This window comes from Tamandua tetradactyla, chromosome 10 (genome assembly GCF_023851605.1).
Source record: "Tamandua tetradactyla isolate mTamTet1 chromosome 10, mTamTet1.pri, whole genome shotgun sequence".
NCBI lineage: Eukaryota > Metazoa > Chordata > Mammalia > Pilosa > Myrmecophagidae > Tamandua > Tamandua tetradactyla.
In genome coordinates, this window is record NC_135336.1 from 17,240,664 (window position 1) to 17,267,846 (window position 27,183).

The 27,183-nt window shown below is 40.7% G+C and overlaps 2 protein-coding genes and 1 pseudogene across 3 annotated transcripts in view; 2 read left to right on the forward strand and 1 right to left on the reverse strand.

Moving 5' to 3' along the window:
• Positions 1-1,757: 1,757 nt before the first annotated feature.
• Positions 1,758-12,493, forward strand: SMCO1 (single-pass membrane protein with coiled-coil domains 1). The gene is made up of 3 exons (XM_077117987.1): positions 1,758-1,901; positions 10,354-10,503; positions 10,973-12,493. Exons 1-3 carry the CDS (start codon positions 1,852-1,854, stop codon positions 11,409-11,411), a joined length of 639 nt encoding a protein of 212 aa, XP_076974102.1. The 5' UTR covers positions 1,758-1,851; the 3' UTR covers positions 11,412-12,493.
• On the reverse strand, positions 6,321-20,798 carry LOC143648259 (R3H domain-containing protein 2 pseudogene; annotated as a pseudogene). Its single transcript, XR_013158474.1, has 2 exons — positions 19,179-20,798; positions 6,321-6,564 (listed from the first exon to the last, which is right to left on the reverse strand). The product of XR_013158474.1 is annotated as a R3H domain-containing protein 2 pseudogene (transcript).
• RNF168 (ring finger protein 168) overlaps positions 14,656-27,183 on the forward strand; it is a 52,726-nt gene continuing 40,198 nt past the window's right edge. The window contains exon 1 of the mRNA XM_077117986.1: positions 14,656-15,646. Within this exon, the coding sequence (XP_076974101.1) occupies positions 15,346-15,646 (301 nt within the window). The 5' untranslated portion in view covers positions 14,656-15,345. The remainder of the gene's footprint in view (positions 15,647-27,183) is intronic.

Consider the following 27,183-nt stretch of genomic DNA (forward strand, 5'->3'; position numbering starts at 1 on the left):
CCCTTTTTATGTTCATTCCCTTTATAAAGGACTCCAATAATAGAGACTATTTTGGTTCACACAGAGAAGAGGTGAACATGAGAACAGGAAGGAGGGAACAAGTATTGGATCTGGATAGGCAAGAAGCATCCTGGAGGAAACAGCAGTGGTATGTGGAATCAGTAGGTTCTATTCCCATAGCAAGCCTATTTGTGCTTTATCCTGTTCTAAATTTTCTAACAGATGCTAGGTGTCAAGGAAGGAAGTGGGGTGGGGCATGGGCAGTCTCACAGTACTTATTCTGAGTGAGCGGAGGACAGATATAATAGGCTATATCAGATGTTCTATCATTCTTTTTTTTCCCCCTATTATTTATTTACTTTTAATCCATATGTTTTACTTGTCTGTCCATAAGGTAGACAAAAGAAGCATCAGACACAAGGTTTTCACAATCACACAGTCACATTGAGGAAGCTATATCATTATACAATCATCTTCAAGAAACATAGCTGCTGGAACACAGCTCTACTTTTCAGGCAGTTCTGTTCTATCATTCTTTCCTTCCTTCTTCGTTTTATTTCCTTCTCAAGGTCTGGCCACAGATCCATCCATAAGAAAATGAATGCCAGCTCCAGAGAAATGATCAACTTCAGAAGAAGAAACCCCAGCAAAGAAGAACTTGATATATAAGGTTTCCTTCCCTGAACTGTTAGCATTTTAAGGACAGAAGCCCCACCTATAAAAGGCTTAATCAATAGACAAAGTTATTATCCCTCACAGTAACAAGTCTAGAGATAGAATATTACAGGGAAGGTTAATTCAGTGACTTTTCTTTTTGTCTTTCTGCTCTCATCTCCTGGCTTGTTCTCTTATGTGGCTTCCCCTCATTGTCGTAATGCATGTCAGATGCGTGTGGTCTCTGCATCACATGAAGATTCAACAACATTAAGAGATGAAGAGGGACTCTTTTCTCCCATTGTCTCTTTTTGGCATCCAAAAAACTTTTCTCAGAAGTCCCACAGTAGACTTCCTCTCACATGGGCCAGATTCCTACCACCTGCATATTCCTAAACCAGTGATACTGGGAATGATAATGAGTTTTCCATGATTGGTTTAGTCTAACCAAGATTTATCACCCCTCCGCAAGACTGAGAGAGGACCCAGCTTTCACTGAAGCACATGACTGCTGAATACCTGAATAAAAATCAGATTCTATTAATGAGAAAAAAGAGGAGTAATGGGGAAAATGTCCAATTGATAGGTCACAAAGACCCTTGCAAGGTTTTCCCCCACTGAGGCTAGGAAGGACCTGATTCCCTCAGGACACACAAACTTTTCTGAAGATTCAGGTGAGACTCATTGACTCCAACCCCTAGGAATCCTTGGGGGAATTGTAATGTCTCTCAGATCCATCCCTTTGTCTTTCCATTCCAGGACCAACGTACATTATAAAAGGTCTGGGGCTATCTCTAAACCTAATTTTGATAATTAAATAATGAAGCTGTTAAAATTTGGGAGTAACTAATATTTCCATCAAATTTAAACCTTCTATATGTATATCTTTGTATGCATTTACCAAAATATACACAGAGCCACAATTACACATGATTGTTGTGTTATGTTGATGTACTATGGCTCAGTTTTCAAAGGCAAATATTATGGTGCGTTCCAGGACACCTGTGTTCACATGGGCAGTTCCTTGAAACTATATTTGGATTTACAGGCTATTAAAAGCGTCTTGTACTGAGTGATCTTTTAGGCAGAATTTAGATCCTATGCTCATGCTGTTGCTGCCTGTTGCTGAGTGGAAGGCAGTAGAAAACCCTGAATTCAAGCCTCAACTGTGTTTTTGTTTTGTTTTGCCTTAAGAAGATGAATAATGAGACCACAACTCTGATATCCTTGAAGGAGGCAATGAAAAGGTTGCTAAAGGCTGTAGGGAGGGAGCAAGCATGGGTCTGCTTTTCTGGGAAGATGAGTAAAAGAAAAATGATGAATAAAAATAGGCAAAGAACTACAGATATGCTAATTAGATTTTTATTTCTGTTGAAGTGGTTAAGATCTTCTAGGTTCAAAAATTTGTAAATTTCAAATAAAGAAAAATCTATTCCAAGGAGCTAATTCCATTCAATTTACTGAATACCTACTATGCATGTGCTAAATGCGAGGAATACAAAGTTAAGTAAAATGTATTTCTGCCCTGAAGGGGCTCACAGCCTGTAGGGATGACAGGAGTATTAGAAAATAATTACAATTTAATGCTGTTGGCCATGTAACGGTGGTGTACTTAAACGGCAATGAAAACATGAAGGGAGGTTCAAATAATTTTCCTTTGACGCTTCCCCAAAAGAGTGAATTGGAGTTTATGGGAAAGAAAAATATGGTAAGGAATTCTAGTGTAAGGAAACAGTACATATCAGCCATAGAGCTTTGAAATCCCACACTGTATTCAGTCAGTGGCTAGATTTCTCATGTGATTGGTGAGTAGCATATTTGAGAGAATTGGCAGAAGATGGGAGCAAAGATAAAGGGCTTTGTGATTCTTTCTGAAGAGACTGAAGTTGGCTTTGAAGAGACAACCAGGCAAGTCAGGGGCAGCATAAAAGATGTATGAGCAGTGGAGTTAACATGATCAGATTTGTGTTTTAGAACAGGATTTAGGGTGGCAGAGACTGAAGGTAGGGGTCCAGTTAGGATACTGTAATCCTGGGTCTAGGTAAAAGATGATGAGGAATTTATTCAATGGGGATGGACAGGTGGGATGGATTAGAAAGACATTCAAGGGGAAGAAGAGCCATACGAAGGTGAGAATTGTTCTGAGATTTCTAGTTCAAGCAATTGGATAGATTGTGATGTCATTAATTGAGCTAGGGAAGAAAACAGGCTGGATTAAGATTTGCAGGTACGTTGTTTAGGATGTATTTAATGGCCTGAGATTGCCCGTTGGTGAGAGGATTCCAAAGAATTGATGCAAATGTGAATTTGTATACTGATTGACATGTTAGAGGTCATTGCTAAAGGTCAAGCTAGAGATGACCTATGAGCAATATACTTGTCTTAGTTTCCCAGCTGCTAAAATACCATATAATGGGTTGGCTTAAACAATAGAATATTGGTTTACAGTTTTGAGGCTAGGAGAAGTAAAAATTGAAGCTTCAGCAATGCTTTCTCCCTGAAGACTGTGGTGTTCTGAGGCTGGACGCCCATGATCCTTGGGTCCTGGGCTTTTCATTACATTGTAATGGCTTCCCCTTTCTCTTCTTGGTTCCCTTGACTTCCAGCTTCTGCTGCTTTCTCTTCATAAAGCCTCTAGTTCAAATTCCGTTGGGCCACACCTTAGCTAAAAATAACATCTTCAAAAGTCCTGCTTAGGATGGGTTCACACCCACAGGAGTGTATTAAGATTAAGAACATGCTTTTGTTTTTTTCTGGAATGCATAATTCAACCTACTACAATATGCTTAAATGTCTAAAAGTTAATATAAACAATATGCCAGATGACATGGTTTTGTGTCGGAGACAGAGATGGCTGCATATTAGGTCATGCAGATTTATATACCTGTAAACACATTTCATATTAAGCCTATCTCTGTGTAAATAGAACTCAAAACCATGAGAACATTCCACCATAGGAGTCAAAGCCAATTTCTTACGGTAGGGAGGATAGTAGATTAAGCTTAGGACACTTGAGTTTGACATATCCATCCAAGTGGAGATGTGCAAGAAAGTTGAAAATGCAGGTCTTAGAACTCAGAAGAGAGGTAGTAACTGAAGTTGATGTAACCTTGGTTGAAAGTGAGAACTGAGAAGAGAAGATGGTCAAGGACAGAACCCTGAGCAACAACCAAGGCATTCAGGTCACTGGGGACAAAGAAGGTCAGGGAATTGGCCTGTATTTGTGTGCATACCTTCCTTCATGAAAGACAGTGTGGGCCGTTTCAGGCAAGTGAGTTGTGATGCCCCAGTTCTTTTGTGGCTCATTCATAATTCTGGTACTATTGCACCCTCTGATGATCAGGTCTGTTCATGGCAACTCAAATTCCCATGTTGGGCTAGGAAGCTCAGCATTGCATTCACGTCACAGCTGTCAATTATATGAGAAGCATTTTATTACTTCTCTGTAAAGTATGTCTATGTGTTGGGGGACAGGCATAAAGATGTTTGAGAAATAATCTCTGATCCTCTTCTCTCAAAAGCTTACAATTTAGTTCATGAAAAGTTAAGTCTTAAAATAAAGCAGGATGTGGGGAGTGATAGGTGGTAGAGGGAGTTAAATCAGAGAGAGGTAGGAGGGCAAGGAGATCTTCAGGTGGAGTGGCTAGGAAACTCAAGGATGAGGTAGAATTTGAACTGATCCTTGAAGGAAAGGTAAGATTTAGACAGTCAGATCTTTTTGAGAAAAGCCACCTTATTCAAACCCCTTTCTTAGCATCATCTATCTAAATGCTAGGTCTCAATCTTTGAATTTCAATTTCCTTATCTGTAAAAATGGTTAAAAAAAAAAAGACTGCTTTATTTCTCACAGTTGTGGTGAAAATCAAATAAAGTAATGTTTGTATAAAATACCTTTTAAAGTGTAAAGTATAATACAAAGACAAAAGATGGCAGACAATTCAAGAAATTAGACAATTAAAAAAGTTAAGCAACAAAAGAAATGCAGGTACTAGTGTAGCGCGAAAACCAGGAACGAGGCCACAGGCCTCCAGGAACGTTCTGCGAAGTTAGAACAGGCTGAGACTAAGGATCCGTAGTTTCGGGAAGCAGGTTTTATTAGCTTGTGTGCACGAGGGCCCAGCTGAGTCACCTCAAAAGTCTGAGCCCCGAACAAAAGGCAACCTTAGCTTTTATAGACTGTACAATATGTTAAAGACAAGGTAAACAATTGGCTGATTTAAGTTGAGAATGGCCCAGAGCTGAACCATTGAGGGGACCCCACCCCAGGAATGTCTTCTTTTGCCTATGTGCATCTTCACCAGTTCCTGAAGGCTGGGGGAGGGGGTTTCTATACCAGGAAATGTGCCTTATCTCGCTTGCCTGCAAGGAGAGGGGGTTTGGGGATTTTTCAGAGAGCACAGCTAAACCAGAAAGACAGAAAGGCCTGCCTGCTACATTTCCCCCCTTTGATGCTTACTCCAACTTTTAGGGAGGGGTTATAGCATCACTTATATTTCATTTTTATTTATTTGCTGCAGGTGTTGGTATGTTCTGATCTGAGCTGGGCATGGGAAACAATGTAGCCATGCAGGGTTTAGGCCCCGGTGAAGTTGAGGGGGTAAAGGTCTGTGTTCTCCCTCTGTTGGCCTCAAGTTTTCTCCTGATGGCCCCTTTTGGACTGTGCCTGTCTTAGGTTGTTCCTCCCCTGAGGAATCTTACCCGTCTTTGGCTAACCAGCCATCTTTTGAGGCCAAGCAAGGTGGTATGAGGTGTGCAAGTGAGGGAGCAGTAACAACCCCTGAGAGGGTCCGATCTGTTTCTTTGACAGCCTATGCCCCCTGGCCTCTATGCGCCGTACCTGCTTTGGGGTTTTTACCTGCTCATGGGCCATTAGCTTTAGTTACATGCTTTTGGGAGCCCGTGTTTTTTCTTTTTCTTCAGTGAAGGCTTAGCTCATAACTTTTGGGCAAGAGATAAAGTTAGCACCAGCTCCCAGGAGGCCCTCTCAGTTTTGCCATCCTAGAGTAATGAAAACAGCATTATTGAACCTGGTGAGGTGGGATTATAGTATACTGGTGCATATTTTTAGCCAAGTACAAAATTATTTACTAACAAGAAAGATGATAAAGGTTGTTTGCATGCAAAAGCTATACAATGCAAAAACAAGTTCTGGGAGGTAAATATTTCTAAGGCTAGGATGTTAATTTCCCTTAAGCAAGTCTCTTCCACACCTCATTGTGCTTTATCTGCATATCTCAGCTTCTATTGTAGTTCCAGATCCTGAAATCCCAAGTCTGCATTTCCTCACAGACTTGTGTCTGCAAGCTTGGGGTTCAACATCAAGCTCTTAACTCTTATAAACAGTGACTTACTTTTTACCCAAAAAAACCTTTTTATAATATTAGTGTAGACACACACACTGAGCAGCAGCTAGGAAGGGGGAAGTTACCCAGGTAAGAGGGATTCCATCAAATTAGAGTAAAGTAGGTTTTCAGGAAGAACTTCAGGAGACCTATTTCCAGGAGGGCTGAAACTGCTAAACGAAAGACAAATGCAAAGAACAAGAAAAGACAGTTAGTCCACAGACCCAGCAGGCTGGGGTGTCTGTGTGTTGATTTACTAATTTTTGGCCCTGTGTAGATCAGTCAGCTTCCGGGGTGACTGAGGCAGGGCTTGGAGGTCTCCTCAGGCTTTGGCCGTGCATTGACTAGCTGCTTCCAGTGAGCTAGAGCAAGGCAATGACAGTAACTCTGGCCTCAGTTGTGGGCTGGTCAGCTCATCTCAGCTGCGATGGAGAAGGGCACAGTGGCTCCCAGAGGACGGTGCATCTCAGGTGTTCAGGATCAGGGGTGCACTCCCAGGGGTGGTCTGCAGTGGCCCTTTTGACCTGAGAGTGGTGAATTTGTAGGATGCTCCTCACGGCTTTGACAGCTGTTGGAATTATTAAAACAACATGGTAAGGACCTTTCTATTAAGACTGGAGGGAGCCTTTTTTTTTTTAATTTTTTTTTTTCCTCTTCAGCTTTTTACCCATCCCATGTTTCCTGGTCTGACCTCAGGTAAGGGAGGGTAGATGCTAAAGAGTTTGGATACCGTTTTTAATACCTCTCCTTTTAGTTTCATTTAAAACTTTTCTTAACTTTGACCATAATTTCCCCTCTACAAACCTTTGATAACTTATTATATTCATTCAGGCATTGTCCCACATTTTTCATTTTGCAACGGCAATTATTTCATGTTAGGACAAAACTACTGTTTTCCTCTCAGCAAAAAAAAAAAATCCTTTATATCCTTCAAACTTAAGTCACCACTTCAAGCAAACATTTCATTATACACAGTTATTATGAAAATTAAATTTGTTAGAATAATGTTCAATACCCAAAACACTCCAGTTAATGCACAACCAAAATTCCAACATATAAAAATTTTTGTTGTTTGTTCATTTTGGCTTTTCTTTTCCCTGTATTCCAGTCTCCCATGTTTCCCAGCTTTGCCATTTTATGAAGTATACCAAAGTTGATTGTTTTGTAGCCACAGTGTCAGCAGGGCATTGCTTATTACACCTTTGTGCAACCAATGCCAGAAAGATAGAACTTTTTCCAGTTTGCCAATTAAACTTTTAAAAAGCAGTTTATATGATGGGGTTGGTGCCAATTTTTATAAATTTCATACAATCTGCATAGTTCAACACCACTCCTTCAGCCCCTGCATCAGCAATTTTGACCATCCAGATAATTAATATATATATATTTTTCCTGACAAACTTTTTTTTATTTAAAAATATTTCTATTATCTGCTTTATTCTATACATTAACATCCTACTTATCAGGGTTCTAATCACAGTGGCAGTGGCTAATACCATATGTACTTTTCCTTTGTTAATTTTACCTTATCTTTCTTACATTTATATTGGGCTATATGGACTGTGGCCCTCTCAGCTATTGATTAATAATTAAAACAATTTTTTTTTCAAAAACAAAATTTTGATCCTGCAGTATTTACAGTTTTTCCTGTAATTCTACCAATTCCTTTTCATAGGCTTTTCCTGTTTTATTTTATTTTCCTAATTTTTACAGGGTTCTGTGCATTTTGCTCATTCCTCTGCAAGTGAGGAGTAAGGTAAATTATCCCATCCTGGGATTTCTTTTTTTTTTTTTTTTTTTTATTTTGCGCTTAGAGGATATTTTTTCCTAAAAAAATGACATTATTTCCTAATCTATGTTAAAAGCCCATGGCTTAGTGTTAATTCACTTTAAGTAAACTTTGAAGAGGGTCTACTGATGTAAAAATTCCCAAATGTTTTAAAGCACCAGAAAGTATAACCCAGGGAGACAAAATATTTAAATTTAAAACAATTCTGCATACAAAAAGACAAGAAAACAGCAACTTTCAATTTATCAAGTATGGTCCTAATAAAGCATTACAATATTTAGAAGAACATATTCCACAGTTTCTGCATAAATTTTTAAAGCTTGTCTCATTGATCTCTATTACTATGAAGCCATGCTGAAATGTAAATCCTGCTCCCAGTGCCAATTTTGTGCATAAAAGACAACGTGATATTTGGGGCCATTTAATTTATAGGTTCGGATTCGGGGACAACACTGACTTCAGCTTCATAAAAATAGATTTTGTCAGGAAAGTAAGTAAAGAAAATAATTAAAAGATAGTAACTGAAAGTCTTCAAAAATAGAGCATAGTTACATCACCAGGTAAGATGGCATTACCGCATGAAGAGAAGTACTGGAGAATTTCAGAAGCAGCATTATAACTTTCAGTAAAAATCCATAGCAATTTTGGGGAGAGCATTCATAGTTTCCTTAGTTAAGATACATAGCAAAGCACAAGATTTTGATGAGGTACTGTCCCTTTCTCATAAGACTTTTTTCTTCTTTACTCTTTTTATGATAACTTCACAGAGTAGTGGCCAAATTCTAATTAGCTTGTTTGACTAGGCCCAGTTTGGTCCTCTGGGAACTGGCTAGGGACCAAGAGGAGCTTCCTGGGACCTAGATATTTTTATTAAAGTACACCTCCTTCTGAGAGGATAGCCAGTCCTCCCACCTAGAGTGCACATTCGAACTGTTTTGTTTGTTTTACCAAGGTTACATAATGGCAACAGTAATTGTACAGAACAGATTTTTTTCATGAAATCAATTTTAAAACCCTTACATAGATGTTTTCCTTTTACTCTGAAATGTGTAAGATTTATTTTATAAGACAGAGTAATGATAAGCTGTAATATAAGAAAATGTCTTCTTTTTATTCTTCCTAAAAGTGGTCCACTTTAATTCATACAGTTTCCTAAGTCAGTCAGGGGTCAGCTTGATTCCCCGTCATTAGTGAAAGCCTTTTTTTTAAATTAGAAATCATGCATTTCAACTGTGTCTTACTGACTTCACCTCTCACATCTGCGGCACCAATGATCAGTGGGAGGGCTTGCAGACAAACAGCAAAGGGTTTTGAATAAACTGTTACTTCCTTCAGTCTGGCTGCTCCCCCATGGGGACACTGGAAATCTAACCCCCCAGCCAGCCCCCCCACCTCCTTTCAGGGTTGCTCACCCTGAGCCATAACAGGGTTGCCACAAACTTGCAGAATCCGGACTCACTCATGGCCTGGTGTGCAGCCTAGGACTTCCTTTCATTCACACAATTCCACACACACACACACACACACACACACACACGTTCCAACACTCCCCCCCTGCACCACCCTTTCCAGAACCGAACCTGAAGACTTCTGTTTCCCTTGGTCCTCCAGATGGAGACCAGTACTTGGAGAGTCTTGGGGGTTGATCAGGCCCCCCTTCCACTCAGGCCCCTGGCCTTCTATGAGTGGGCTGATAACCTGACACACTTGAGTGCTTACCAGACAGACGGGCGGTGCTCCCAGAAACCTGGTTCCAGAAACTGTCCCGGATCCATTGCCGCTCTGGCGGTGACAGGCGCCCCATCCAGGGAGTTCAGGAATCTGAGAGACGGGGAAATGCCCCGCTGCTGGCACTGGATTCCATCGGGTCTCAAGTCAAGGTGCCGCCACCGCCACGGGCGAGGGAGATGACAGTACACCTGCCTCATATCCCGGACGAGCCCCCAGAAATGTAGCGCGAAAACCAGGAACGAGGCTGCAGGCCTCCAGGAACGTTCCGCGGAGTTAGAACAGGCTGAGACTAAGGATCCGTAGTTTCAGGAAGCAGGTTTTATTAGCTTGTGTGCACGAGGGCCCAGCTGAGTCACCTCAAAAGTCTGAGCCCCGAACAAAAGGCAACCTTAGCTTTTATAGACTGTACAATATGTTAAAGACAAGGTAAACAATTGGCTGATTTAAGTTGAGAATGGCCCAGAGCTTTAACCATTGAGGGGCCCCCACCCCAGGAATGTCTTCTTTTGCCTATGTGCATCTTTACCAGTTTCTGAAGGCTGGGGGGGGCGGTTTCTATACCAGGAAATGTGCCTCATCTCGCTTGCCTGCAAGGAGAGGGGGTTTGGGGATTTTTCAGAGAGCACAGCTAAACCAGAAAGACGGAAAGGCCTGCCTGCTACACTAGAATGGTGGCTAAAGGGAATGACAAATAGGAACATCTGTCCATAATTTTAAATTTAAATAGCTATCCATATTTAATAGTTGTTGCCATCAATGTCTAAAGCCTTATTTTAATTCAAAACCTTAGTTTTGTCCTGTGAGCTAAATTAACCCTTGATTTTTTTTATCCCATAGAATAGATCACAAACTCCAAGCTTTAGAAGCACAGTTCAAAGAACTGGATTTCACCAAGGATAATCTGACACAGAAATTTGAACATCACAGTAAGACCCTGGCAAGCCAGGCAGCCCAAGATGAGCTATGGACAGCAGTTCTAGCACTTAAGTGAGTATCCAAGGAGAAATCAGTGGAATTCTGTGACTTTGTGAGTTTCCAGAGGGCATTCCAGAACTGATTTCCCAATATGGTTCCAACAATGGAGTCTGAAAAAATTACATCTTCTTAGGTTCATTCATTTAAAAAAGATTAATCTGAGTACTTGTTTAAATGCCAGGCACTGTGATACTCATCGCATCACAGAACCTCTTGCTTGCTAGTCTTACTAACACAGAGATGGATAATATATATCCCCTGCCATTGACAAACTTATAGTACAGGAGGGCAGACAGCTAAGCTTCCCAGTTTAGTGCAGTAACTATTTTCTATAACACAGAAGCTGGTTCTCCTAAAGGATTTGTACTTTGAGCTAACCTAATTGAATTCATTTTATTTTATTTAATGTTTTTTATTGTTAATCATTTTGTTTTTGTTACATTGAGTCTACTGCTAAAGGAGCTCTTCACATTTTTTATAGGTTCACATCAATGGAACGGAATATTTTATACAGCTATGTCATTGAAGTACTCATCTGCTTGCACACGCATGTGCTTGAGAAGTTGCCAGACCTGGCGAGAGGTCTTCCCACCTTAGCCTCTGTTCTTAGGCGAAAAGTCAAGAACATGCGCATTAGAGTTGTGTGGGAATCTGTCCTGGAGGAGTTTGGGTTGGAAGAAGGAGATGTCATAGTACTTCGTACTTTCTTTATTGCACATGGTAACAAGGCAGAACACTATCCTGCTAAAGTGAGGCAGATGTACATCAGGGATTTCACTGTCATGATCACTAATATGGTAAAGAACCAGGCTCTGCAGGATGGTTTGCTGAGAGCTGTTCAAGTAATTGAAAAGGGGAAAGCAGTCAGGACCTCAGAAGGGCAAAAGTCATCCTTGAAAGAGTTAATACCATCAGTCTAAAACTAACCAGTTGCCCTATGACTCAGTGATTATACTCCTAGTAATTTATCTTGCAAATGGGAGAAAATGTGTATGTATATACACATTTATTCATTATAGGCCTATTTTTATAACAAAAGTGAAGGGAATGCTAAAGGAAGTAAAAATTGATACAATGGATTTTTTCTGTGTAGCCACATAAAAGAGTGAAGCTCTTCATATTATGATATGGAGTTATAACTAAGATCTATTGTTGCTTTAAAAATATTATTTCCAAAAAAATACTGTTAATTGGGAAAAAAGGGCATATGTGTGTGTATGAATACATATATATATATGTATTCATACACACACACACACACACACATATCCAGAAATAATTTATTCTGGTGAGATCATAAGAAAGTGGTAGGATTGGTTTACTGGGGAGGAATACTTAGAGGAAATCTTTTTGACTGTTAATCTATTTGTACATTTTGAATTTTGAGCCACATGAATGTATTACCTATTAGAAAACAAACTGTAAGAATCACCTAACATATATATCATTGTGCTGGTTTGAAAGGATGTATGTCCCCTAGAAAAGCCATGTTTTAATCAAAATTCCATTTCATAAAGGTAGAATAATCCCTATTCAATACTGCATGTTTGAAACTGTAATCAGAGCATCTCCCTGGAAATGTGATTTAATCAAGAGTGGTTGTTAAGCTGGATTAGGTGATGACATGTCTCCACCCATTTGGGTGGTCTTGATCAGTTTCTGAAGTCCTATAAAAGAGAAAACATTTTGGAGAATGACAGCGATTCAGAGAGAGAAGAGAAGAATGACATAGCCACAAGAAGCAGAGTCTACCAGCCAGCAACCTTTGGACATGAAGAAGGAAAATGCCTCCCCAGGAGCTTCAAGAAACAGGAAGCTAGCAGATGATGCTGTGTTCACCATGTGCCCTTCCACTTGAGAGAGAAACCCTGAACTTCCTTGGCATTCTTGAACCAAGGTATCTTTCCCTGGATGCCTTTGATTGGACATTTCTATAGACTTCTATGGGCATTTTCTCAGCCTTAAAACTGTAAACTAGCAATTTATTAAACTCCTGTTTTTAAAAGCCATTCTGTTTCTGGTATGTCGTATTCCATCAGCTAGTAAACTAGAACAATCATGAAACGCTATAAATTATATGTTGATGTACATTTTCTCTCTAATTCAGTACCACAGTCATTTATACTGGAAAGGAAACTCACACATTGACCATTTATTTATAATAATGCAATTTTATAAATGCACCTATATAAAATGCAATAGGTGCTGTAAATAATAGAACCATTTAATAATGTGGACTCTGTCCTCAAGGAAAGGATTAAGTACCAATGCTTTATTTGGGAGGTGCAAATTCTGGGCAGCCAGAATGAGGTAACAGGGAAGTGAGACAGGAAAGGATGAGAAGTAATTGTAAGGTACTATCTTTCTGGACCCTCCTTCAAGATGAGCCATGAGAGGCACAGAAGGCTGCTCTGCAGGTACATTCATTTAGTCCTCTCCATCATCAGATACAGTTTGGAGAAACCATACCTTGGAAGGAAAAAGGAAAGGGAATTTATCTAGCTCCCTGGCTCACACTACTGTTTTCAATTAATCAAATTTTGCTCAACAGTGAGTTACCCCATTATGCAGGTCCTCTCAGCAGCCATTGGAAAGCCAGCTCCTATACTGCTCAGTGCAACGTTACAGTTTGTATTCCAGGAATACAAACTGGAATTGACCAAGGCAGAGCAAGTGACTGTGGGTCCAAAATGCAATTTCCTTGGCTTTGAGGAAATACATTAAATGTATATTCATTACATAAGGCTAAACATCTGAAAATTAAAAATGCAACAGTCAAATAATCTGACTATAAAAATCACTATCACTAGGCCATATATGCATTGGAGAGTTTAGAAGATGGGGTATGCCTGTGTTATTGGATAAATGTTTTCTAGAAGAAATACATTAAAATAATCCTTGAAGTAGGATTTTGTGCAAAGCCACAAAGCAACACATTCAGGATGCACAAGATTTAGGTAACAGTTAAGCAGATTATAGTTTAATCAAAATTCGTTTAAATAATAGAAGATCCTGCTGGAAAGGCAGACTGGAGCCATATTAAGGAGGTGGGATACTAGGTAAAGGGATTGACACTATAGAAAACTGGGTAACAGCCAAAAGTTTCAGAACTCACATTAAATAAAGACAAAACAAAAGCTCCCAAAGCTCTCTAGCCAAGACCTACACCTCCTCGTTTTAGCTCAATCTGGAAATCACTCCCCTCCCAACCTTAATGCCCTGGAGCAAACCCAAAAGACTGTTTTCATGCAAAGTGATCCTTTCACACCTATTTACCAGTTCCTTAAAAAAAAAAAACCAAAAAACCTTAGTCCTGGTTCTTAAGTATTAGAGATCACACTATTCATCATTTTCCTAGCCAAAATCTGCTTTTTTTCATTGAACCCAACTCTGTAGAATCAGTTAAAAAACTTTACGCCAAGGTGTAAAAACTTATTTAAAATGTAAAAAAAATGTAATAAAATGTGAAGCGTGTCAGCCTCTTTTATAGTTTTGACTGTTATAGATTGTAATTTAATAATAAAACAGTGTATCATAAATGATGCACATGACGTGCCCAAGCCCCAAGGCAGAGGCAGCCCTGCAGTATGTTTCTCACGCCCAGAGAAGGAAGGGCATCCACAACAACCTAATTCTGCAACTTGATTTTAGCCAAAAGGCCGAGAAGCGATTGCGAATCCGTCTCCGGACCGCAGACTTTAGGAAGAACCCAGGCTACAGAAGGAAGGATAAATGCCTGTTAAATTGTGGTGGGTTTGCAGATTTTCTGACCATAACCTTTGTCGGACAAGCTCTGCGGAGAACTTTCGGAAAGCGACCTAAGGGGCTTAGTTATAAATTAACAGAAACAAACAAAAAAGTAGTTTGGGGTTTTGTTTTGAGGCATTCCCTTCTTTCTGCCCACAGACTACTAATCTTGCTACATCCCTAGGTTTACGCTGTCAGTGGAAGCAAACAACGCAGGGGAATCTGGGGCCACACCCAAGCCAAAGCGAAGAAGGCTTCCACACGCCTCCGGGGAGTCCCGAGGTTGGTGGGAGTGAGGGGCGGGTCCTCTTCAGCGCCCCGGCGCCTAGCGCGAGACCCGGAAGTCCCACCCCGCGTTGCGTCAGGCGGCTCTGCTCTTTGGCTCTTTTTCTCTGGTTGGGAGGCGCCCTTTTGGCGGGCAGTTCTGACGTCATCAGCCATTGCTGGGTCGCTGCGACACCGCCACCACGAATAGGCATACTGACTGGCAAAACCGACGGAAGGGGCGGGACGCGAAGTCCTCACAAACCGCGCGAGGTCCCGGAAAGTTGGAACGCCGGGGGCTTGCAGGCTGCCCCCTCAACGACCGCAAGGCGGGAAGTTGTGGTCCACCCGGATCCCCGCGTTTCAGCAAATGCAGCGTTCTTCCCGTAGCAGTGGCTCGGTGGCTTCGCAAGTTGGCGGCTTGGAGGTTGGCTGCCGCAGCTAAGGGGAGCCTCCTCACCGGGTAAGAGTGAAGGGGAAATGTGACGTACACTTCCCTCCGCGCCAGGAAAGCGGAGCCCACGGTCCATCCTGCCACACAGGCATAGTAATGCCTCGGAACAGCCAGGGCCTCCCCACAGAAACGTTCATTTCTTTTCTGACCCAACGTTTGCCTTAAAAATGGACTCCTTCACCGCCATCCAGAGTATTACTGTTTTTCTGACCCTCAGAGAACCTTTTTTTCTTTTTGCTGCAAGACGTGTTTGATGCTCTTAATCGGTGAATTCTGATCTGTTGCTGGGAAAAATATTTAAACACAACTAACACCCTGTAATTGGGCCGAAAATAAGATTCTTTTTCTTACAGTAGTTGATGTGGAATAGGCGTCATTAGCAAATTAAAATGGCTGTACGTAAAGACCCCATCCCTTCCTTATCGGAATGCCAGTGCCGAATCTGTGTGGAAATCTTAATCGAGCCTGTAACTCTCCCTTGTAACCACACGCTTTGTAATCCATGCTTCCAATCGACTGTTGAGAAGGCAAATTTATGCTGTCCCTTCTGTCGCCGCCGAGTCTCTTCGTGGACCCGGTATCATACCCGAAGAAATTCTCTGATCAATACGGAACTGTGGAAGATAATTCAGAAACATTACCCAAAAGAATGCAAGCTTAGAGCGTCGGGGCAAGAATCAGAGGAAATCGGTGAGTAAAACCCAGCGTGTTTATTTGTTTAAAAAAAAATTGCTTTAAAGACAGAATCACCACCTTCCAATGAAAAAAAAAGTCAAACCACTAGTATTTGGCCAAATTGTTTACGGGAATTTTGGGTTTTTTTTTATGGCCTACAAAATGTGGATTGAGGTCAAAGCAAGGTTTTGTTCATTGTTATAATGCCCAGGCTGCCCATATTTAGAGTGTTAAGTTGATGTTTGTTGTGCTAAAAATGAGAAAAGCCCCACAAGAATTGCCTGTTTAAAGCCTTAGTCATATAAAATGTTACGTAAAGTGTATATAGATGAGCGGTAAACCACAGTACAACAGCAGCAATAGGAGTAAGGAAACTGCTGGATTCCTGTGTTAATTTTTTTACTTTCTTTTTTTTTTCTTTTTACTTTAAATTTGTTTCTAACTTTCTTGCCTATGTGCTTTTATTCATCTAATTCTTTATTCTCTTCTGTTAGTCATATAACTAGTCTAAAATAGCCAGTCCTGTGTAGTTCAGCATTTTTACCCAAAGCCCTCAAAAGTGTGGACTCAAAATCTATTCAGCATACTCCAAACAATATTTGCCTTCAATGGGTTTCCTCTGATTAGGGTACTAAACTCTGCAGTGTTTACTGCTGCTGTGTTGCCTGTGCGCTGGTATACTTGACTTCTTAGATTATGAATGTATTTTTGCATTTCAGATTACTTGTAAAAATACTAACAAAACTTGGTATTTAAACAACTATAGAAAATTACTTTGTAAAAGAAATAGTCATTATTGATTTATCTATTTTTATAGTTGGATTTTTAGATTTGTGTTTGTTTCTTGGTTTAGAAGAAAAAGTGTCATTTCCAATATGGAAAACTAGTTTGAGATACTCATATGAAAAATGTTAGTTTCCAGATTCTTAAATCATCCCTATTCAGTTGCTAAAGATAGAAAATTGATTCAAGGGTACTTCCAGATTTCAGAAAAAAGTTGGCTTGTAAATGGAAGCTAGTTTTTAAAATTCATTTTGCAAAATGATAATGTGCTTTAACTTATAGTTAGGAATACATCATCATTAAGATGTTGAGAAACCACACTACTTTTAGCTCCTCTTAAATCATGACATCCTTTGCTAAGAAATTTGATCAGGAGATCCCAAATCCAAATTTAACCGGAATACATGCATTTCAGGACAAAAAAATGATAGGGCATTTGAGCTGTCTTTGTTATTTAAGCAGTGTTTCATTTTATGTAGTATGATATTGTTATATGATGTCTATGTTCCCTTATACTTCAGTCATTTCTCTCTTGCTAGTTTCAGAATTTTCTGTTTTTTTAACTTTTTTTTTTTTTTTTGTAGAATACATATACAAAAGCAATAAGTATCCAAGTACTTTTTAACAACTAATTACAGAACAGATTTTGAAGTTTGGTATGGGTTACAGTTCCATGATTTTTCATTTTTTCTTGCCCCCAGACACTGGAGACCAAAAGAAAACAATGTAATGATTCAGCAGTAATCCTCATTTGTTAAATCTAATCTTCTCTGCTATACTCTTCCTCTTTTTTTTTTGTGATAAAATATATACAAAAAAGTAGTAAATTTCAAGGCACATTGCAACAATTAGTTGTAGAACAGATTTCAGAGTTTGGTATGGGTTACAATTCCACAATTTTAGGTTTTTACTTTTAGCTTTTCTAAAGTATTGGAGACTAAAATAAATATCAATATAATGATTCAGCAATCGTACTCATTTGTTAAACCGTGCCTTATCTCTATACTCCACCATCACCTTTGATCTTTTCTTCCACTCTATAGGGCTATTTGGGCTATGCCCATTCTAACTTTGTCATGTTGAATGGGGCTGCTGGTAATATGGGATAGGGGGATCTAACTAGTTGATGTTCTGGAGAGACTGGCCCCTCTGCATTTTAGGACTTAACCTGGCCCAGGGACCCATCTGGAGGTTGTAGGTTTCTGGAAAGTTACCCTAGTTCATCTGTCTTTGTCTTTTGTTTGTTTGTTTGTTTTTTTGACAGAAGTTTTTTTTTTTTTAAACAAAACCAACCTCCCCCAAGTAACCCCCCCAACAAACAAAAAACCAGATTAAATAAAGTTTATAATGAATATACCCAGCAAACATGTGTATGTGCAATTAAATACTGTGTCTTTTACTGTGGCACAAACATCAAACAATACACAAGTATTCTGGGGGTGAAGGTGGACCCAAGTTTTAACTCTGTGGCATTTGGGGAGGCAAGATGAGGAAAGTGAGAGGAAGGGGAAATTCATTTTTCTTAATTCTGTCCATATTCTGGACATATGAATATATGAAAGGCCAAAAAGTGAAAGGAAGCATAGGATACCAAGGAAATAGAATAGGGGAGTGTGGACCCTCCCAATTCTGCCTTACCGAAGAATATGAAGGAAATTAACTTCGTGGTGGGAGGAGAGATAAAAAATGATAGAAGAGGATGGGGAGGAAAGGGAAGCAGAGAGGAGCTGACTGTGACAGAAAATGGATGATGGCAGGGGAGTGAGGAGTCCAGTGCCAGTGAGTGTTTTATTTCCATCTTCCTTTCTACTGTCTTATGTTCCAGCTTAGTGTCTGCCTCCGTATTTCTATCTCTGTCAGTGGTCTCTCTGGATCTCTCGGCCCTCCTTTACCTTGTCCCCACTGCTACTGTGCCATTCTTTTTCCCTCCTTCACTAATTGGGAGCTGGCTTGCTCCAGGATCCTCAGGTCATAGTTCTTTTTGGTCACTCAAAGTTTGGAGTGACTCACAGAGTTATTGAGGCGAAGGGAGGCATTTTGGGCAGCCAAGTGGTCTGGGGGACACAGCCGTGATGGTTTACAAGGCAGCAAGGTCCGCATGGCGGCTGTTCTTAGCAATCCCGCCATTGTCCTCTCCACCCTAGCCAGGCAGCTCCTGAGTGTCCTTGAGCCCCTCTGCATTTTAGGACTTACCTGGTCCAGATAAGTCTTGGATCTTGGTGTTGCAAACGGGGTGAGCTGAGTGAAGAGTTTGTCAGCCTCAGTGTGGGTAATGCCCTCAGGGAGATCTGTCACTTCCAGCACCCGCCACAGGACAGTGTCAGCTGCCCCCAGGTCAGTGGAGGCAGATTTGAGTGTTTGTCTGGCCCTGGCTTCCATGCTTCAGTCTACTCTGGTGCACTGTATAAGTCGACTGGCCGTGAAACAAGGGAGGGCAGATGTGGCCTAAGAGAAATACTGCCTGTCACCCTATGCTGGACCTCCAAGCCGGGAGGACTGTGTGAGAACAGGTAGAGGACTGAGTACTATGCAGATGTTCCTGAGGCTGATGACCAGAGAGGGTGTTAGGAACGGATAGGGGGTGTGACGGAGCTACTGCTTGTCTGTGTATTGGTCTGGGGGCCACTATCAGGATTGTATAGGTTTCTAGGCTTCTGGCCCCATTGATCTACACTGTAATATTTATAGTGATTCCACTGGACCATGGAGGGGTTCTGGGGGGCTTGGGGTCCATTAGAGACATTCAGCTGCATGACCACCATACCTGGTCCAGAAGGTGACACTCCTGAGTACTGCTGTGGCATGTGTAGTGGACTGCAGGGAGAGGTAGACTGAGCCATCTGGTGTTGCTCAGAGCCAGGAGGTTGCAGAAACACCACAGAAGGGCTCATGCCATTCTGCTGAGCCAATGGAGTCATGCTGTAGTACACTGGTACACCCCCTGCCGGAAGGCCCTTTATACACACTGGCTTGCAGGGACCAGCATGGGCTGCTGGAAGGGTGGTCTGACCATATTTTGACAGTCATTATCCATTGGGACTTGGTAAGAAGGCAGAGGAGTGTACTCAACCACCAGACCTTGCATCTGGTCCCCCATGCTGCTCCTCTGGTTGCTGAGCAGGCCCTGGTTCTATGGCTGCTGGACCCTAGTCATGCCTTGGTAAGCCACCTGCTGCTGATTAGGCATTGCGGGCTGTAAACCAGGCTGCTGGGATGGCTGAGGCAGCTACTGACCACGCTAGGGGTTGTAGGCCCCCAGGTGAGAGACAGGTCAATATTGCTGTTGAAGATACTGTCCAGAGGGATAGTAAAGTAAGAAAACTGAATCTGTTGAGGGGGTTGCATGTAGCCCCAGAACAGCAGGACTTGCTGAGTAGGTGGTGCATGGCTAGAGGCAGAATAGTTACGAGGTGGGGAGGGGCTGTCCATGTAGAAGCCATGATGAAGCTAGTCTGCTGAGGGTATTAGGAAATAAGTGGAGGCCGGAACAGAGCTGAGGATGGGTCAGCTGCTTCAACAGATCCTTGGAAGCTAAAGCTCATTTGTCAAAAAGGTTTGCTGAGGTCACCTGCCTATGAGATAATGTGATTATTCAAGGTTAGCAGTTGCTGAGGTGTGGGTGGAAGAGCAAGAAGCTGCTACTACTGGGCAGTACAAGGGAGAAGGCCCCAGACAGACTGGTTATCATCTTGATCCATACTGGTTGAGACCATACCTGGCCTAGAAGTCCTTCCTGCACTACCACCTTTACTGCTTACAGTATTGTCACCCCAGGTGCGGATAGAAATTCTGCTGACGCTCTGGTTTTGATGTCAAGGGGCTGCATCCTCCTGACTGAGCCTTCAGAATCAGTGCTGCTCCAGGGATTTGAATTGCTACCTGTGCTGCTCTGTTGGCTGCTTCAGGTACGGCTCAGCCCCTTGCTGTTCCCCCTGATGTCATTTAGATATCCGTTCCGGCCAGTCTGTCGGGCAAATATTCTCTCTTCACTCTTTGATAATTCTCCTCTCTCTTCTATTGGCTTGCTCCTCCTTCCATCCCGCAATGAAACTCTGATCTGTTTATCATCTCTATCCATACTGGCATCATCTCTCTTAAGAATGACTCTCTGTTGAGATTCTGTGTTCTTCTTATCCTTTATGTGTTCTGAGAATCTGTGTCAAGGAATTCTTGTGTTACTGGTTTTGTTGATGATGACAACTTTTCCAGTCTGATCAAATAGGTCATCTACCAGTGTAATACCATCCAGTGACAACTTCTTGAACTGGTTATTGTTGTCATTAATAAATTCCAGTTCTAATTTTAGCAACATCATTCTGTCCCTTGGATTCATTTTCAGTGTATTTACAAAAAATTCATGTAGATCTATTTCAGTAGAGTCCATATATTCTTTTTTTAAATTAATTTATTTTTTATTTATGATACATAACATTAAATAAAAACATTCTTATCATATGATCGAGTCCATATATTCTTGACTGGAGTCTCTGGACACATCTTTCTTGGGACCTTTTCTTTGTTTTTACCTTGTCTTCCTTTTCAGAGACATCCTTTGTGGACTTCTCTTCCTTGTCAGAAGGACAAGTGATGGGCAACTGAATTATTGCCTAGGTTTGTAGTGGCCCATCGGCATATGGGGTAGAGGACTGCTCACATAGGGCCAGGTTGTGCACCAGTTTCAGCTTGGAATTAGACTTGGATCATTTCCTGACATGACCATAGGTGGATGTCCATCTCTGTGTCTCCTGACACAAACTGGTATCTTCAGCCTCTTTCTCAATTTCTTCTTTACTTGCAGTCTTAGATAGATACTTGTTTTTGTTTACAGATTCTTCCACCATTTTTTTTTTCTGATTCTTTTATTATTTTCGAAGTCTCCCAAATAATATTACTTACTGTTAGATATCTTCTTCAATAGAAGACAGTAGCCTCTATGGATTACTGAGCAAATGTTCAGCCTCCGTGAGCCCAGTGCTGGAATGGTATCACATATAAGAAATAAGTCTGCTCTCTAGCTCAGATGTATTGCCTCATCCATCCAGATGAAGTATGAGAACTGTATTTATCAAGTGTAATTTGGTGGGACACTGGAGAAAGGGTAGTTGATAGCCTTCAAAAATTCATCTTGGTTCAAGAAGGCCGATGACGTTCAGGGATTCTCTCTTGTGCTGGTTTAAAAGGATGTATACCCCCTAGAAAAGCCATGTTTTAATCAAAATCCTTTTTCATAAAGGTAGAGTAATCCCTATTCAATACTGTATGTTTGAAACGGTAATCAGATCATCTCCCTGGATGATGTGATTTAGTCAAGAGTGGTTGCTAAGCGGATTAGGTGGCGACATGTCTCCACCCACTTGGGTGGGTCTTGATTGGTTTACTGGAGTCCTATAAAAGAGGAAACGTTTTGGAGAATGGGAGATTCAGAGACAGCCAGAGAAGAATGACATAGTCATGAGAGCCCACAAGCCAGCGACTTTCGGAGATGAAGAAGGAAAAGCCTCCCGGGAAGCTTCATGATACCAGAAGCCAGGAGAGAAAGCTAGCAGATGATGCCATATTCACCATGTGCCTTCTCACTTGAGAGAGAAACCCTGAACTTCATCGGCCTTCTTGAACCAACGTATCTTTCCCTGGATGGCTGCCTTAGATTGGACATTTCTATAGACTTGTTTTTATTGGGACATTTTCTCAACCTTAGAACGTAAACTAACAACTCATTAAATTCCCCCTTTTAAAAGCCATTCCGTATCTGGTATATTGCATTCCAGCAGCTAGCAGACTAGAACAGCTCTCAACTGGGAAAGCATTTGATGAACGTGGCAATGTCTGCTAGCTTTCCCTCCAGGCTCCTTGTTTCATTGAGCTCCTCCTGGGGACGTATTTCCTTCTTCATCTCCAAAGGTCTCTGGCTACATAGGTTCTCTTTCTGACTGACTATGATGTGTCTGGGTGTGGATCTCTGCATTTATCCTACTTGAAGTTAGGTGAGCTTGAATATGTAGATTAATGTTTTTCTTTAATTTGGGATATATTAGGCCATCGTGCTAACCTGGATAAACCACAAAATCTCACATCCTGTTTAAGGTTCCATGTACTCAGTTCAGTTCACCTTAACTGACTATACAAGTTAAACTAGTTTATTGTTATAACTAAATAATAATTTAGTTATTAATGCCAAAATATAAATTTTGCACCAAATAACCATCTCTCCCTTTGGTCTCTCACAGAAGTTGAAATTTTAAAATATGGATGATATCCTTTACCCTGTATTCTGATTTACCTTCATCCTGTCTAGATCAGCTTCATTTGCATCTCTACTCAAAGTCAGAACCCTTTTCAAGTTTTTAAACAGTTCCTGTATGGGGTACTGCTGACTTTCATAGCTTCAGAGCTCTAACTCTTTGTCTCAGGTGGGACATAAATACCTGAAGTTTGTAGAAATGACCAGGTTATAAACAAACAGCTCAGTATCACAGAATTTAGAAATAACAGTTATGACTCCTGAATATATGTGACTGCTGTAAGAGCTTACAATCTAAGACTCTTTACAGTAGGTGCAGCCTGATAGCCCATGTTCTTGACTTCAGTTAACCGAGTTTTTATAGTCTTATGATTGAGGCATGGTAATATCTGTCTTATTGTTCCTGACATTTCATTCAACATTCACTTCTTAAGTTCATACACCTAGTTGATGCTTCACGACTTCATTCCTTCTTGCGTCCGCTCAGTTGCCCACTGTATGTATATACCACAGTTCCTCCTTCCAGTCTTCAGTCATTTTACGCTTAAGCCACCTCCATCCATTGTGGATTAGAACACTGCCGCCATAAATACCAGTATGCAAATGTCCATTCCTGTCCAGTGTGCAAACGTCCATTCCTGTCCCAAGACTCAGTTGCTCCAGGTATTATACTGAGCAAAGGGGTTTCAGGATCATGTGGCAAACCTACCCCCTAGCCCTCTGTGAAACCACCACACTGCCCTCCAAGGGGCTGCGCCTCTCAGTTTCTCTCCTGACAGTGAATAGGCATGTCTGTTTCTCCTCATTTTCTCTAGCACTTATTTCCCTCTGATCGTTTTTAGAGTTTTATTCACATATCACCCTAAGTGTGTAGACTTCCCTTCGCCACCATAATCTATCTGAAGACATTTCCTTTTCTTCCATTAAGAATCTATATCCCCACCCCCCACCCCCATTGACATTTAGTTTTGGCCTAATGCCTTTGTTACATTCAGTGGAAGCACATTACAGTGTTACTTTAACTATAGACCCTAGTTTGCATTGGTTGTCCTTTTTCTTATATACCCTTTATTTTCAAAACCCTGTAATGTTGACATTCATTTGTTCTCCTTCATGCAAAAACGTTTTTTATTTATACATTTAACCACCACCATTCTCACTCTAGGTACTCCTAAATTATATCTGTCTTTATCCTCTATCTTTCGTTATGGTTTCATATATGCCCCAGCCCTTCTCCCTCAGTCATACATTGAGCTTATATTATTGTGTACTTATATTATTGTGCTACAATCAGGTAGTATTGTGCTGTCCATTTCTGAGGTTTTATAGTCAGTCCTATTGCACGAACTGTATTCCTTCAGCACCAATTGCCCAACCTCTACCCTATTTCTATCTCCTGATAACCTGTGTTCTTAACTTCAGTTCTCAAAGTTCACTCATTAATATTAGTTCATATTAGTGAGACTATACAGTATTTGTCCTTTTATTTTTGGCTTATTTCACTCAGCATAATGTCCTCAAGGTTCATCCATGTTGCATCCTTCATGTCTTTATTATGTCTTATAGCTGCATAATATTCCGTCAAATGTTTGTACCATAGCTTGTTTAGCCTCTCATCCATTGATGGATATTTTGGGTTGTTTCCAACTCTAGCATATTGTAAATAATGCTCCTATAAACTTTGGTGTGCAAATGCCCATTTGTGTTCTTGCCCTCAGGTCCTCTGAATATATACCTAGTAATGGGCTTCCTGGATCATATGGCACTTTTATACTTCCTGAGGAACCAACGAACTGCCTTCATAGAGTGGTTGTACCATTTTACATTCCCACCAACAGTGAATAAATGTGCCTCTTTCTCCACATCCTCGCCAGCATTTGTCGTTTTCTGTTTTTTTGATAGCGGCCATTCTAGTGGGTATGAAGTGATAGCTCATTGTGGTTTTCATTTGCATTTCCCTAATAGCCAGTGAAGTTGAGCATCTTTTTATGTGCCTTTTAGTCATTTGTGTTTCCTTTTTTGAGAAGTGTCTGTTCATGTCTTTTGCCCATTTCGAATTGAGTTATTTGTCTTTCTGTTGAGTTGAAGAATCTCTTTATATTCTGGATAGTAAGCCCTTATCTGATATGTGGTTTCCAAATATTGTCCCCCATTGCATAGACTGCCTTTTTACTTTCTTGACAGAGTTTTACTCTTTGATGCACAAGAGTATTTAATTTTGAGGCATTCCCATTTATATATATTTCTTTTCTTAATGCTCATTCTTTGAGTCTAGGAAACTGCTTCCTATTACAAGTTTTATTTGTCCTACATTTTCTTCTAAAAGTATTATGGCCTTAGCTCTAATGTTTAAGTCTTTGATCCATTTTGAGTTAATTTTTGTATAGGGTGTGAAATATGGATCCTCTTTCATTCTTTTGCATATGGATATCAGTTATCCAAGCATCATTTATTGAAGAGGGTGCTCTGTCCCAGGTGGGTTAGCTTGACTACCTTATCAAAGATCAGTTGTCCAGGACTGAATATAAAAACTCAGAAATGGAAGCACAATACTACCTAACAGTAATACAATTGTATTAAAACATTGAATGAAGCTGCATGTGAGAATGATAGAGGAAGGAGGGCTGGGGCATAAATGAAATCAGAAAGAAAGATAGATGTTGAAGATTGAGATGGTATAATCTAGGAATGCCTAGGGTGTATAATAATAGTGACTAAATATACAAATTTTAAAAATGTTTTTACATGAGGAAGAACAAAGGAATGTCATTACTGCAGGGTGCTGAAAATAGATGGTAATTAATATTTTAAAATCTCACCTTATGTATGAGACTAAAACAAAAAATGTTTATTTGGTACAAAATTTGTATTTGACTAGTGCATTTCCTAATATAACTTATGTAGATAGTTTGATTGAATGCCATAAGTACTTGGAATCTCAGGTAGGACATGAGATTTTGTTAGTTTGTCCAGAGTGATGCCCGATGAATCCCAGAGTGATTCGATCAGTGAGTGGAAAAGTATTTGCAAAGTCCCCTTCGGGGAATGGTGAGAACAGGGAGAAATTCAACTACCCCAAGTTGAATTCTTAATATTCTCACAAGCAGTGTGGACAGCCAAAGCTATAGGCTGAGCCCCCAGTCTTGGGTTTCGTTCATATGAAACTGAACCCTGCAAAGGATAGGTCAAGTCTCCTTAAAATTTAGGCCTAAGAGTCACCCCCAAGAGAGCCTCTTTTGTTGCTCAGATATGGCCTCTCTCTCCAGCCAACACAACAGGCAGTCTCACCACCCTCCCCGTCTACGTGAAACATGACTCCCAGGAGTGTGGACCTTCCTGGCAACATGGGACAGAAATCCTAGAATGAGCTGAGACTCAGCATCAAGAGATTGAGAAAACCCTCTCGACCAAAAGGGGGAAGAATGAAATGAGACAAAGTCTCAATGACTGAGAGATTCCAAACAGAGTTGAGAGGTTATCCTGGAGGTTATTCTTTTTTTTTTTATAATGAGATGCCTAGACATAAGCAAAAAATTACAAGCCTTACTAAGAAACAGGAAGACATGGCCCAGTCAAAATAACAAATTAAAAAGTCAGAGGAGACACCGAATTTGGAACAACTAATAAAAGATGTTGAAACAAATTGCCTAAATTAATTCAAGGAGATGAAGGAAAATATGGATAAAAAGATAAGACGCTGGGTGAGCATACAGAAAAATTTTAAAGCATACAAAGAAAAATAACAACTTCTGGGAATGAAAGGTACATAGAAGAGATTGAAAATACAGTAGAGGCATAAAATAGCAGATTTGATCAGGGAGAAGAGAGGATCAGCAAACTAGAAGACAGCACATCTGAAATTATACAGACAGAAGAACAGATAGAAAAAAAGAATGGAAAAATTGACAGGGTCTCAGGGGATTGAATGATAACATGAAGCACACAGACATAGGTGCCATGGTGTCCTAGAAAGGGAAGAGAAGGGAAAGGGGACAGAAAGAATACTTGAGGAAGTAATGTCTGAAAATTCCCCAACTCATGTGAAAGATTTAAATATATATGTCTAAGAAGCACAGTGTACTCCAAACAGAACAAATCCCAATAGACATACTCCAAGACACATGCCAATCAGAATGTAAAGAGACAAAGATAAAGAGAGAATTCTTAAAACAGCAAGAGAAAAGCCATCCATCACACACAAGGGATCCTCAACAAAACTAAGTACCACTCTCTCATCAAAACCACAGGGACAAGAAGGCAATGGTATGATGTATTTAAGGTATTGAAAGAGAAAAAACTACCAGACAGAAATTCTCTATCTGGCCAAACTGTCCTTCAGAAATGAGGGAGAGGGCAGGCCACTATGGCTCTGCCTGCCATGCCAGAGACCTGGGTTCATCTCCTGGTGTCTGCCCATGCAAAAAAAAAAAAGAAAGAAAGAAAATGAGGGAGAGGGCATGCCAGGGTAGTTCAGTGGTATAATTCTCGCCTGCCATGCAGGAGACCCGGGTTCAATTCCCAGCCTATG